The sequence below is a fragment of the Bombus terrestris genome, chromosome 7 (genome assembly GCF_910591885.1).
Source record: "Bombus terrestris chromosome 7, iyBomTerr1.2, whole genome shotgun sequence".
NCBI lineage: Eukaryota > Metazoa > Arthropoda > Insecta > Hymenoptera > Apidae > Bombus > Bombus terrestris.
In genome coordinates, this window is record NC_063275.1 from 23067867 (window position 1) to 23083379 (window position 15513).

Here is a 15513-nt window from a genome sequence, read left to right on the forward strand (position 1 = left end):
TAGTATAACAATTATAAAACCAGCCTTCTAAAAAATTACCGAAAATGCCAACTTCCTTTCGCAAAGTGCGTTAATGGTGGTGCGTATACTTAGGTCTCACGTCTTCTGTTCCTCCTTATAGGAACGGAAAATCATTGTAAAAAACAAATAGTTTGCTAGAATTAAATAATTTCTTTCTATGTATTTTTATAATCTTTGCTTCTTTTTTTTTTGATAACTTATTATTCTTATATACCTAAAGAAAATAGAGAGTTATGGGCAAAAGATCTTACGCTATAGCTAATGGGCATGCGAATATTTTTACAGCGTTTCTTTACATACGAGGTGGACTGCAGCAATTTCGTAACCGCATTCGTACTTTCAGTTGTTGATAACCTTATCCTTCGTAACGCTAACAAGACTCAGTTAGGATTTTTATGAGCGTTTTTCTTATCGCAAAACTTAATGAACAAGTTAAACGAAAGTAAAATACGACTTGATGAGATCCAACAATTTACGATCAGCTACATTTTTTAATAAAAACGATCGGAATTTATATATTGTAACAGGTTCCTAAAATTATACTACGATAACATAATCTGGCATTAGCATTCAAATACATACATGTACAATAATGTACATACGATATTATAATTACAATTAATTTTTTTGATACTTTCATATTTAATGTAGACAAATCGTTTAAATATGCACACCATTAGAATGCACATTATAAAAATTTTCAACAGTGACAAACATTTGTTGTAAATCTTCCGAATTTTTGATATTCTCTTATATTCGTAAAATATTGCCGAGTATGAAATCAATCGATGCGCAACGGTTAATATATTTATAATCGATTTCTGATAAACCGTAGATAGATAAGATTCTGAAACATTTTCAATAACTATCTTGTTCCTTAGTTATATAACATTTTTAGTACCTTCATATTGTACAATCATATTTTAAGATGATCATAAAACCGTTTCGATAAACTTCTCATTTCTAAATAATAGAGAAGCAAAGTAGCTTATGAAATATTTTTTTTCAAGCACTTCTGTTAGAATACTGCGTCGGCGATATTCGGCTGAAAGCAGTAACAATTATTGCGTAATAAACGTCTATGAAATAATTCATAAATAGTGACGTGAATAATAATTATTAACGAACGGGATTCTGACTAATAAAAAATAAAAATAAAAATTTCATTGTTAAAATAAGACTGCAGAGCCTCATCTTTCTCTATTAACAAAAGTTATTCTCTCTATATTTCGACAAGTTACATATTCCCCTGCATTCTAAAATTAACTTCTCCCGTTATTCTTTTCAGTATATTCAATAAGTCTTACTTATTTATCGGTCATCGGAAGCGTGTCGTTATCATTCATTTCTAAGCTACTACGTTTCCATTGAATGACGCTATATCGTCGACATTTGTTTAAACCTGCGGTCTCAATTGGAAAAGGACATCGACGATGCTTTCATCGGCTAATGTTGATATATCACCGATGTTTCTATCTCCTGCTGCGATTTTTCTAAGTATACGTCTCATAATCTTGCCCGACCGTGTTTTTGGCAGTCCTGGCGCGTGTTGAATCACATCTGGTTGAGCGAAGGGGCCGATTCGGTCGCGCACTATTGATAATATATTCAGATTAATATGTTTAAGAACGATAAATTAATTATAAGTTAAAATTACATATTCTTAACTACCTCTCTTTTTAAGCTCATCTTGAAGCTTTTTATCAAATTTGGCACCCTCGTTGGGTGTAATGAAACAATGAAGGCATTGTCCTTTTACAGGATGTGGTTTACTAACTACTGCAGATTCGGCTACCAAAGGATGTTCAGTCAATACACCTTCTACTTCTGCTGTAGACATAAGATGACCAGACACATTTAACATATCATCAATACGACCGGTTATCCAAAAATAACCATCCGCATCACGTCTAGCACCTGAAATTAGAAGAAATATGTACATATATACTTGCTCGTGCATATTTTATAATAAAAATTATCATTCCACACAGATAAGTAACACTACATGTTTCACGTTACAACTCTGCTATATAACTAAAATATTGTTTCAATTAAGAAATGAAACATGTGTCGGACTTCGACTGTTTTAATTCAAAATGGCTATAACCATGGTTTAATTTATAAAAACTTTTGTTAAAAAATTCTCAATAGCAGCAAATTATGTACCTTCATCAACCACATTGACATTTTTCCAATTCCTCTTCGATTCAAGACCGTATCTCCTGATAAACACTTAATTAAATATCATTTATAAACGAATTTCGAAGGAAATACAGAATGCCTATTCAAAAGGTTAAAGCTCGCCAAATTTTCAACTCCAGAGGTGATCCGACTCTGGAAGTGGACATAATTACAGACGTTGGATTGTTGAGATCTTCCGTACCATCTGTTTTGGTACCAAACCCTAATCAAGCGCAAGAACTAAGGGATGGAAACGAAGCTATGTACCATGGACGTTCAGTATTCAGAGCTGTTGACGTAGTTAATAACATAATCGCACCGCAACTATTGAAGTCGAGGCTGGAGGCTTGCCAACAAATGGAGATAGACAGCTTGCTAAACCGTCTAGACGGAACCGAGAATAAATCGAAACTAGGTGCAAATGCAATTCTTGGTGTTTCCATTGCCTGCTGTAAGGCTGGCGCCGCGAAGAAGGGACTTCCAGTTTACAGGTAATTAGTAGAACATTAAAATAATCAGTCATAGCTTAACGTTACAGATACAAAGCGTATAGCTTTATTAGCCAAAAAATGTTTATTTTTAATCAACTACGCAATCTATATGAATTTCAAAGCAGATGTAGAGATATAAAAATTCTTTAATTAATCCATCTAGTTATGTGCGTCTCTTTCATTTGATTTTTTCTCTTATAGATACATTGCAGAATTAGCTGAAAATGGAGAACTTTATATCCCTGTTCCTAGTTTCAACATGATCAGTGGCGGCAGGCATGCGAATAACACGTTACCATGCCAAGAATTTATGATCCTGCCCATAGGTATTCTTATTTCTTTGCCTTGTTTGTGCATACTTTTAAATTTATAAACATATCAGGAGCTGAAAGTTTCGCTGATGCTATGAAAATGGGTATGGAAGTGTACAGAGTACTCGAACGGAAGATCGCGGCTGCTCAAGAAATCCAATTACCCCTTCCGGTTAGCGATGATGGTGCATTTACACCTTTAGAACTGGAAGAAGATAAGGAAGCTTTACTGCTGTTGGATGAATCTATTAAAGAAGCAGGTTACGAAGGAAGAATTAAGATAGCGTTGGACATGGCAGCCAGTGCCTTTTACAAAGAAGGTTAAGAATGATTAATAATTACAGAACCTGAGCTATACGATAAGCTATGACTTAACAATATTCAACAAAATTTTTTTTATACATTTAATAATTAGAAAACAATAATAATATATCTTTTTTTGATAGGAGGATACGATTTAGCATTTAAAACGGAAGAGTCTGACCCTGATGACTATATGGAGTCAGAAGCGTTGAAAGATCAGTACTTGGAATACTTAACAGAATTCTCATCTCTCGTCTCGATCGAAGATCCATTCGATCTCGACGACTGGGATGGTTGGCTCACGTTAGCTGATCAAGATATCCAAGTCGTTGCAGACGATTTAACTGCGATGAACATTGACAGAATCGAGGAAGCGATTGAAAGACAAATGGCCAACGCTATGGTGCTGAGAATGTCACAGGTTGGAACCGTGACGGAGGCGATCAACTGCGCAAAAATAGCGAGGATCAGTGACTGGGGATATATCGTGACAGCTTGCGAAGGAGAAACTGAAGACAACTTTGTAGCTGATTTAGCTATAGGACTTTCTGCTGGACAATTTAAAGCCGGAGCACCCTGCAGAAGCGAAAGAACGGCTAAATACAATCAAATATTAAGAATCGAAGAGGAACTTGGAAAAGATGCAAGATATGCTGGTCTCAATTACAGGAATCCCTTGGCTAAATAATTCTTCACTACGCTCCACAAATCTTTCTACCATTTCTACCAAATTTCTACTTTCTACCAAAGTTAAAACTGTTAAGCTTACCATCTCCTGTGCAATAATATCCATTAAATTTATCGAAATATGTGTTTTGGAAACGTTGATGATTTCCATAGAGAGACCTCATCATTCCTGGCCAAGGTTGGCGAAAAACTAGATATCCCTCGCCTTCGCCTTCGATTAATCGTCCGTCTTCGTCCAGAATTTCTGGCAAAACGCCAAAGAATGGGAACGTCTAGAAAGTATCAAATAGATCAATTACATATTTCACTGGTTTGACGAATAACAAGAAGTAGAAAATAGCAACTTACTGCAGAACCTGGTTTCATTGGAGTAACACCAGGAAGAGGAGTGATCACGTGGCCACCAGTTTCCGTTTGCCAAAACGTGTCCGCTATACTGCATTTTCCATGACCCACAAAATTATAAAACCACAGCCATGCTTCAGAATTTATTGGCTCTCCAACCGAACCCAAAACCTGAAACAATAAATTATTTTATAATTTCAATCTTCTTAGTGTAAAAACTATATTGTACATATTCCTATAGATATCTCAGTGTCTTTTTTCCTATTTTGACTTACCTTTAAAGTAGACAAATTATGTTTCTTTACCAAATCATCTCCAAACTTCATTAGCGATCTAATTGCTGTTGGCGCAGTATAAAATTGTGTGACTTTATATTTATCGATGACTGCCCAGTATCGATCATTTCCTGGATAAAACGGTGTCCCTTCAAACTGTAGATTATAAATTTATCAAGAAAACCTATTATTACATAGTAGGCATTTTGAATCAAAGAAAAAATAAAATATCTCCAGACTTACGATAATAGAAGTAGCTCCATTTGCCAACGGACCATACACGACGTAAGTATGACCAGTGATCCAACCGACGTCAGCTGTACACCAGTACACGTCACCAGGATGATAATCAAACACATACTTAAACGTCGTAGCTGCATAGATCAAGTATCCGGCCGTAGTATGTAGAACGCCTTTTGGTTTCCCCGTGGAACCACTGTGCAGGAAGAAATATTTCAGAGTTATTTAAGATAAGAAAGAAATATCTGGCGAATCATAAACAATATTGCGGGAAGGCCTAGGTGCCATTAGGCCAAAAAGGGCCTGGCAGTCTTTACCGGGGGGTTGAGTGCGGGGGAGTCGAATTGAGTAATCGTGAGTTGAGAATCGAGGTGTGAGGAGTCGAGTAGTCCTAAATTGAGAGTCGAGTTGTGAGGAGTCGAGAGTTGAGTTATCGAGTTGTTACGAGTTGTAAACTATTAGTTGTGAGTTGTAAATTAACTATTTAGTTCTAGCACATTACTGTATTTAGTTCACGTTAAGTAACCATCGTTTCTTATTTAATCTGTTACGTCGCGTGAAGAGGTCCGCGCGACGTCTTCTATTGTCTGACCGTAAAGGCCCAAGCGTCGTTAGAGAAACCCTCAATAAACCTAAGGCCCACCATAAACCGAGTCTCATTAGCTTGCAGGAACCTTAAATCCTGCAAGTATTTTGGGTTTATATCTGGTACTTAAACAAGTCATTAGGTCTATTGAGCGTGCTTAAAGATTACGGAGAAAGCTGGTAGTTATAACGGGAAAAACTGGTAATTATATGATAGGGAAAACCAGGCATTTATAGAATAGAAATGTCTGGATTTTCCCACGAGTCATGCCGATGGGGTGCTTACATCTCCCATCTTCAAGCGTTAACGTCTTAGCTAATGGGTAGCGCGGATACTTGTCCTCACCTTTCCTAACTAAAAATGTAAGTAACGAATCCGCGTTCTTCGTTCAAAGGGCACATCCATACCGAGCTTTCCTCCGTAATCACATCAGAACGAACTTGAGAGTTTTCCATCATCTCTCGCGGTACCCACAAGTCCGACAGCTCCTATAGCTCTCACGGGCCTAGAACTCCTATAGCGCTCACTCTTTCATCTAAGAATAATCCTTCTCTTCGTTATCTGTATTTTAACCAACGGCGTTACTACTTTGTGTAATTGTATAAAGTGTTGGAAATATATATACTTTAACTCTGTGAACCACAGTGTTATACTAACTGAATCACCCCTATTATCCTAACCGAAATCAGGGGATCGAACTATTCGTGGTGTCGATCATTCTAATCGTAACGGGAATTTACGACTCCCGTTGACGCGTATTCTAACGACCGCGTCTCCCCGCGATAGCTCGAAAATACATAATCCATTGTAAATAGATCTATCGATCAATAAACTTATTATATAGGATAAAAAAACAATTCCTATATTATATTATTTATACACTATTTTGTTGGGAAACATACCTTGTGTATAAAATAAAAAGTGGATCTTCCGCATTCATCCAAACTGGATAACACTTGTCTTCAGCATCTTCCACTTCATCATGCCACCAACAATCACGGTCATCGTCCCATGGAATTTGTGGGATGTTAAAATCATTTCCATCACTCGTACCGTTCACTCCATTCGTTTTTTCTTCAATACGAATTCAAAAAGTTAAGTCTCAGATTAATAAAAAAGTTATTTCTGTTTTATCTCTTTTCCTTTTCTAGTTATATTTTCATCTTTTGTTTTGTATCTGTTAGGTGCATTTGTGCCTCGATTTTTGCTATCTACTATCTACTTTAATTCTATGATTATTATTAACTGAAAGTCTTTATTTCACTATACCTGTTGAATGGAGCTTGGCACCGTGTGGATTATTCAGTCTTCTCAAATGTGCAACTACTATACAACATTCAACCACATGGTTATACTTTACAACCCTCTTCAAAGCATCGTCGCAGATATTCTTCAAAAATATAAGCTTCTCGCCTCTCCACACACCGTCAGTCGTAATCAGTATTTTTGCTTTTGAATCCATGATACGCAACGCCAGCGCGTCCGATGAGTACCCTCCAAACTAATTGAACAGTCGTTTTATAGCATTTTCCATTTTTATGACGATATTATGAGATATTAAAGACATTTAGTTTGGATTTTAATTAATTAAAAGTTACATGTTTCTTCTATCATACCAATGACATTAATATTTTGTATATCTATAGAGATTTATCAAGACTTAAAACAAGTTCTAGTAAGAATAAAATAGCCTATATATTATTTTATGGTTTAAATACAACGTTTATATTTATTTAACGTTTTAAATTTTATGACTGAACGTGTATTATACACTAAAAGATAGAGGTGATCTGGTACTTTTATTCACTAAGGTATTATGTATAACATTTTTAATCTATGGGCCTTTTAGCTTTATTGATCTCAGTTTTCCTTCACCGTAACTTCAACAAATATATCTAATAAATATAACTACACGTAAACAAAGCGTATATTTTTACCATAAAAAATATTGATATTATCCGTTGAGCGAAAGTAATTATTGCACTGCAATTTTTCTTTTCGTCTTGTTTTTTGTCTTATATGTCGATGGTATGACGTTACATATGATATTATGATACGCCTGTTAATTATCTCGAACTTAAATGGAAAAATAAACTATATTATTGCTAGCATTGCTCGTTCAATGTTGATGCGATTTTTACATACATCTCTTACATAATAAAAAAAATTATATGACATTATTATAGTTAAAGAAAAAAATTCTGTCCGGAAATTGAAGGAAAAATGAACAGATATCAGAAAAATTCTTAATTTAGCCTTTTAAATAGCCTGTCCAAAGTATGTACGTATACGTAATATTTATGGCTTGAATAATCTACAGGAACCATTTTTGATTTTCTGAATAACAACAATACGTCAATGCTAACACAAAGCGATACGAATTTACAAATCAAATAGTTAATAACGAGCATTGTACGTTGTAAGTCAACAGGAAATCGCATTATGTAAAATGAGATAGTCTAAGGTTCTATTAAGCTACGATTTGAAATCTCATGGTTTCTCTGGGATTCACAGAAAAATTCTTTACCACTACGCTGTGAACAGCGCCGATTCTGGTACACGCGAGCATGGCAATAGGCAATTCCAGGATCATGGGCATGTAAATCGCAACACGATCTCCCTTTGTCACTCCTTTGGATTTTAAGACATTTGCAAATCTGCATACTTCCTCCAATAGTTTTCTGTATGTCAGACGTGAATAATCGTCCGGGTCGTTGCCCTCCCTAAAACATAAATACATCACTCGATTAATTCCCGACAAACGTCATTCATTGTTACTTTTGAACCGAATTCGATGCTTCTAAGTAATCCTCATGACGAAATATACTTGTCTATGAAAGATTGGGAACACAAGTGTCAATAAACCAATTACCCATTAATTGATCTGTACCTTAGGAATACGCATAATGGAATAAATTCATCTGCATTTAACTTCTTAAGACCTTTTCTTATTTCATTATTTCATTGTATACATTTTTATAACATTAGGACTAAAAAACTATTTTTCAATAAGAAATCCTCTATTTTTGTATTTATCATAAGTGATCAAATTTATTATATAAATTATAAAAAATTAGTATGCTTCATCTAATCAGTAACAATAGTTCAAAAATGATTATTAAACCTGCAGCATCCCCACGAATCGTTTAATAATTAGTTTAATTCTCAGTTCGCATATGTGTGTTAAAGAAGTTTAAAGTTCAGGTTTCGTATGTACTTTGTCTCGATATTTATGACTAAATCCAATTTTGATAATGCCTGGTTGGTTTAGCAGCTACGACCTTATGAATTTATCCACGCACCTTACGTGACGATAAAGAACGAGTTTCTATATGAATAAGTACATTTCAAGGTCATTCAAAATCTTTTTTCATAATTTAAACATTGTTCTCAGATGTTCCACTTAACACTTGGTTACATGAATGATAGTACATATAACTGCATTTTAAATGTGTTATGAAGCTTTAATTACTATATTTTAGAAACAAGAAACTCTTTTTCAGACAGAAATAATTTTCTTTTTAAACTGGTGCTTGTTTACGAAAACAACAATATAATTCTACCCAATTAGTTACCATGAAACAGTACTTTGGACTTACAACACAAATAAAAATTTATGATTTCACGTAAAATTCAATAATTTTATCAGATTTTTGTGTAATACCATTTGTACCTGACTACTTGTTTGTCATAGTATTTACAAAGCTAAGATCCACTATAATACGGTTCGATGATAAGAATCACATCTATACTCGTGCCTATCAAAAAAAAAGATTAACGAATAGATCCATGCCATATACTAAATATCAATACAATCACGTGAAAATTGTAATAGTTATATAAAAATTGTAATCGCTATTCTTTCACTAACTGATCTGATAACGTGCCCGATTAAAGTTCGATGACAAAATATGTTGTTCTTCGAATAGACTTTGTCTTATACATATCATATTCAAAACAACATTTTCATATTCATTCTATAACTTCTTAACGGTATTTTAATTCCATACATGCTTTCACACGTATACCTTTTCTGGATTTAAATTTATGATTAATAACTACTTTCAGAATTATTAATACTAGTTAGTGTAACTGCTGAAGTACTTAATAGTACGAGTAATATCTGCAGCCTAAAAAAGAAATATCTCAAAATTAAGTGTCCAATGGGAAATATGTAATGCCTACAAGCCTTGTAGAAATAAAAATTTCAATAATCACGATAAGTAATGGAAATACTTAATTTTTGTATAATCAATTAAATATTCCATAATCTATATAATATTCGTAATTGCCTTCTTTTGTTCATTTACTCAGTGACGTAAACATCTATCAATCGAGAATTATCCTTCTAGAATTCCTTCTTTGCGTTATGTAACTCTATTCGAATTATATTCGTAAACAACCATACTACGCGCGAAAACTTTGATTTTTGCAGCTGCCACGTTTTGAGAAACACAAGAGAGGCGTATTATCCAATCGTGTGAGCTAACGTGATCGTACCACGTGCACACAACCAATCAGGATATCGTAACTGGTAGTGTGCCAAATTTTGAACGAATAGCAGAGCATCGTACGACAGGCACAAACGATAGAATAGAGAGAAGGAGTGTCTGACTCACTGATCGATTGTACGAGCATAGGATTTCTCCACCAACTTTTCTACTGCCGCTCACTATCTCAAATGATAGCGATAGAAAAATAGAAAATCGCGACCTGTTCAAAAGTATTCAATATTCGACGCCTGGTATAGTCTGCTATAGCAATTGCTGAACGTTTCTTCTACTTAAAATTGAAATAACTGTATATACAAATGAAAATTCAAAAGTATAACAATACGACATTCATAAAAACAAAATAAGAATGAATAAAAAAATTTTTTTCACGTAACTTTCGTTTTGCAGGTCTTAGTCAAAGTAATATATTCAGAGGCAATATACATTTTGTATGAAATATTAATTTTATGACATATGAATTTAATCTCTATTGGTAATACATTTTTGTGTTAAGGTTTATATAAGATCATGTTAGAACTTTTAATAATTCCAACAAGGTAGATATACAGTATAGAATAACGTAATTTTAATATCAAATTTATAATAAGAAAAGACCAAAATTCCTTAAACTGATTAATTTTAGACAATAAATAAATTAACCGATATAAATACCTTTTTCAGTTATAACTGCATTATCATGAATAAAACCAAATTAATATCAAGTTCAGAATAGAAATATTTTTCAGAAATCAAACAATTTTTATCTAGATCTAGTTTACAATGTATACTACTTCTGTGAGAATAGACAATATTCCTCTTAGAATATTAAACGAATATTTGGAAAAAGAATTAGAGAAAAGTACGTTGTGGAAATGCTTGGCTCAGTCAGTAACGTCACCCGACACTTTCCAAATCGCGTCCAAACACGACGAATAGTAGGTACTACAATGAAAATAAAGAAATTGTATCGCTTATGCAACACTTGAATGACTTGCGTGTATAAACGACGGTATATTTTGCATAGCAATGAACTACTGAAAGCAGCACCGTTCAAACGGACGCTTTGAATAATTGTATTTAAGCTATTTAGTTCAGAGAGATACCAAGTTGCGCTACGTGTCGAATGAAAGTCCCTGGTGAACGTAAAAGCGTACACGCATAATGTTTTATGGTCTTTCAATAATAAGCACAGAAGCTACTACGCCAGAGCGCTGGGTCCTGTAACGGCAGATTCTTTTAGATTTTTGTGCATACTCGCGAGAGGCTCGTTTCAAGTTCGTTTAAAGACGAAATACGCCCGTGAATTTTTTGTTTGTGGAATTTCTACGCTCGTTAAAACATCTGTGTAGTTAAGTACATGGTGTTCTTGTTGAATATTCATACAGATTTCTCGTGAACGAAAAGTAAGAAAGTAGGATATTTTATATATAGTAGTTAAAAAATTAAAATTTGAAAGAAGGAATTTTTACAATGATTTTGAGAAACAGACATTTGAAGGTAAAATATTGAAGTATGACATAAGATAAATAAAAGGTTGGTAAAAAATCTTTTTGCTAATTCCACGAATATCATTAAGTGACGATATACGAAAAGTAGGATTTCTTTTGAAATCGGTTTCAATGTTACAGGTAATATGTTTTGTAATAAAAATGTGAAACAAAATTAAATATTATTGAAATTCGTGCTAATATGTTAACACTTTTGTTAATAAATTGAGATAATCCATTTGGTTGTACATATATTAATCTTTGAACTCAGGTGTCTTCGACTGATTTTAACGTGTTTTTGATGATATATTGAACATCTACGATATGAATATAGAAATTAGTTTGTTTTATTACATATATATTTTCTTAATTGAACAAATAAAGATCCTATGGAATATTAATTACTTAAGAGTTTCATAAACACTTATAAAATTATCAATAAAATATGTGTATCTGTACAAAGTAACGTATGTAGATATTGAAGATACTATTTGATAAAAAAAAAAACAAAAAGCAGAAAAGAGTACACATATTAATTACTCTTATCACTCCTTATTCTCAGACAAACGTATCGTATATTCCTTTTCTCACGCGCATCAGTTACACGAATCAATCGAATGTACTGCAGATTTCATAACAATTAAAATTCCTATGAATGTATTGACCGATAAACGAATAACAAAAAGAAATGAGACACCTTACCAATAAAACGCAATCTTGTCGCCGTTTCCACTCTTCACATTTTTGTCCAATAGGTTGAAGCTGATGTTCGTCGACGCACCCTCCATCCATTTTATGAAAATATCTCCCTTGCTCAAGTCGAAATTATATGAAAAGAATTTATCATCCACTGCCGGAGTTTCCCAATAAAATTGTTTTGCAATTTCGCTCCAGAATTCTGTCGGATTCTTCACAGACCTAGAAACGCAGAAGACCATGAGCAATCTTGAAAGAATTTCTTTTAATATGGTTAAAAGTATGTGAAAAACAAGCTTATCTCGTGGATCGGTTGCCTTATATTCCACATGGTTTATCGTTATAATTCTTGTAATATATTGATAATCAAGAAATGATTGATACAATAATTGATCGATGTTCTTTCATGGGAGAAAATAAAATATGTAACAAAGAGTCTGATTAAGTTCGATTGTGATTTAAATAACGAAAGAAACGAAAGGATTAGAAAACATCAGTTTTAACATTTTTAATACATTTTAAATGATTGTAAGACTGAAGAATGAAAGATCGTGATAAGACTGAAATAATATAAGAGATAGAGAAGTGAAAAAAACGAGATCGAAGAATGATTTCAAAAATATTAAACAATTAGTTAGTGATGACAATAGTAAGCATCACTGCACTATCGTTTTTGTGGTGTTACAGTAAGTCATAGATAGCACAGATGCGATACAATAATTAATTAGAATTTAATTGAGATTTAAATTTAGGTAGGTTTTATAGGGAAGTTAAAAAGCGAATTTCTTTACGCGTTATCAAAATGAAATGTTATTGAAAGGATGATCGATTGATATATCTGTAGTACTCTATGAAAGAACCATTCATTCAGTAGGCTTTTACAGTTTAGGAGAAAATTTGAATGACAAAGATAAGAAAATATTTCACGTTTATTAAGTTGAAAGATATTATAGATTTAATTATTACTGAATTAGTTATAAATAAATGTGACAGCCCTTTTTTATAAAGATGTAATTACATACGATTTAGAGTAAAAAAAAAAAATACTTCCTTTGTGTACAGACAAAAGATTCATCTAAGTTGGAAGTTTTTTCGAGGTCACTGAAGACACAAATCCTCAAGATGGGTAGAAATTGTTTCTTATAGAAAGACGCTAGACGGATCGATATCATTGTTCTATTTCCATAATACACAACTATCGTGTATCACAATGTGAGATATCTGCAATATCTAAGTATCCAAATTTTCTTTCAAACTTTGTACAGGTTTTTCTTTAAAACATTTTTAATGCTGCCTTCATTCTTTAAGGTATATTTAACAATTATAGCTAAAAAATTAAGCAATCCTATATATTTTAATTTAAACAAACAAATAAAAATGTGAAACTTAATATTTTCACTCATTTGCATTCTTATTACTAGCATCTTAAACAGTCATTTTGAAAATTCGATTCAATTATTCAAAACAGTTGGTATTATTATATTCAGATACTTATTGGTAATTATATAATCCATATGGTTCCTGGAAGATGTCGGTACAAATCACGCTTCAAAATCAATTTTTCTCAAATAATAGCTCTAGCACATATACAGGGTGCACTTAATAAATACGTTGACACTTTATTTATGATTAATACACACACGTTACCATCCATCAGTATTCACCCTCTTTCATTGTCCCCTACTAATTCTAACACCGCTGCGCCTAATTGCATAGACCGTAAAACAAATCTTCAATTACCTACGAATAAATGCGAGATTAACTTCACTGAACAAGTTGTCAGTGATTTATAATTAAAACGAAACCATTAAATCGATTATTCGTAAAAAATGATACTATTCAGTTGGAATTACAAATCTTTTCACCAACCGACTCTTAAATTTCATATTTTCATTCATAAATGGTAGATAATAAAATATTAGGAACTTTCGACCGAGCTGTCCCTTGGTCAACATTATTGATTCGCAACAGCCTCAACGTTCCACCTAGAAATAACACTCTTCACAGGAGTGCCACTAGAACTTAAGAATAGATCCCGATTTATAATTACAAAAACTACCATCGAAAAAGTAAAAGCGCAAAAAGAAGTTAACAGAAAGGGGATGAAAAGCATCATCGGCGAAATGTCAAAGACTACACCGTGCCATCTGTCATCAACCCTCTTGTACCGACTAAGCTGGACAAGACGTCTCTTATTTCAAATAGGAAACACTTACTTTTCGTGCATTTTTCTGTATTGTTCCATGCTGCTGCAGTGCGCATTTTTCACGATTTCAGGATTGGGGTAGTACAATCTGTCCGCCATCTTCCTGGTTTCAGTGTTTCAAGTTTTAACCCTTTTCAATTCCACGATCCTTTAGCTTAGGGGACTCGAGTAGTTAATCGATAAAGTACAGAGTGGAAATCCGACGACGACACTTGAATACGTAATTTTATACAACTCGTTTTGTACTTTTTTTTGTTTGAAACGAATACGTTGCAAAGGATAAAGGACGGATACCACGATCAGATTTAAGATGAACGGAGGAGGCACTGCAATTACTTGAAAGCATGCACCTCCGCTCTCTTTTTCGTTACAGCTCGGCTGATAAACCGCGACTGGGTTTGCAATCTGGCAATACCGTCGACCAATGTTGGCGTCAGTGTTGAGAGGGAAGGCGCTGTCAGGGACGTATCTCCTGCTAGTGACCCACGCTGGATTTTCCGCTTAACCATTTGATATTTTGGCTATAAAAAGATACGGAATCATATAATACTACCTAGAATCTCTTGCACAATAATTTGTAAAGTTACAAATTATTTATTACAAACTTTTTTCTTACAATATTATAATTTTACGTGGAATAGATAATCAAATAATTCATTATTTATAGAATTTAATTTGTTTTATTACTAAGCCTTTTTGACGCGTTATCAATAGTAATAATTTGTAAAGTTTCACTGATAATATCAAACCCATTCTATCATAATATAAGAAGATTCAGACATCATGTTTAAGTATAGAATTATAACATGTATTGCAACGTGTTGCACACTAAGCTCTTTCCTTTGCAAAACAAAGTTCTTTTAATAGATATAATAAATGCACTGTGTGTATCGTCAATGAAAAAATAAGTATTTTATGTCTTTGTACCGTGTCTCTTTATACAATTGATATGAACGAGGTTCTTAAACGAGATAAATAATATTGTACATGTTAAAATATAGTTATATAATGTTACTACGTACATTTAGGATAATATGTTGAATATACGTATTATATAAGTTTGTAAACTTTAAAATGTAGTTTACCAATTGACTTGAAGTGCCTGGTCGCATGTTGCGCAATGCGAATGCGCAGGAATTAGACAATTCCAAACTTACCGACACTCGAGTGATCAAACTTAACCTTCTTATT

General features: G+C 33.4%; 2 protein-coding genes across 3 annotated transcripts; one reads left to right on the plus strand and one right to left on the minus strand.

Moving 5' to 3' along the window:
* Positions 1-151: 151 nt before the first annotated feature.
* LOC100648538 (acetyl-coenzyme A synthetase) lies at positions 152-14762 on the minus strand. The gene is made up of 11 exons (XM_048407618.1): positions 14333-14762; positions 12123-12338; positions 7968-8163; positions 6710-6941; positions 6343-6514; positions 4858-5050; positions 4615-4770; positions 4343-4510; positions 4077-4266; positions 1693-1938; positions 152-1614 (listed from the first exon to the last, which is right to left on the minus strand). The coding sequence occupies exons 1-11, from the start codon at positions 14419-14421 to the stop codon at positions 1418-1420; spliced, it is 2055 nt and encodes a 684-aa protein (XP_048263575.1). The 5' UTR covers positions 14422-14762; the 3' UTR covers positions 152-1417.
* LOC100648419 (enolase) lies at positions 2054-4540 on the plus strand. 2 transcript variants are annotated; one of them, XM_048407625.1, is made up of 4 exons: positions 2054-2693; positions 2895-3019; positions 3118-3324; positions 3451-4540. In XM_048407625.1, the coding sequence occupies exons 1-4, from the start codon at positions 2299-2301 to the stop codon at positions 3993-3995; spliced, it is 1272 nt and encodes a 423-aa protein (XP_048263582.1). In that variant the 5' UTR covers positions 2054-2298; the 3' UTR covers positions 3996-4540. The 2 variants fall into 2 exon arrangements, with proteins under 2 accessions (XP_048263582.1, XP_048263581.1); XM_048407624.1 differs by having other exon boundaries at positions 2065-2693; positions 3076-3324.
* Positions 14763-15513: the final 751 nt, after the last annotated feature.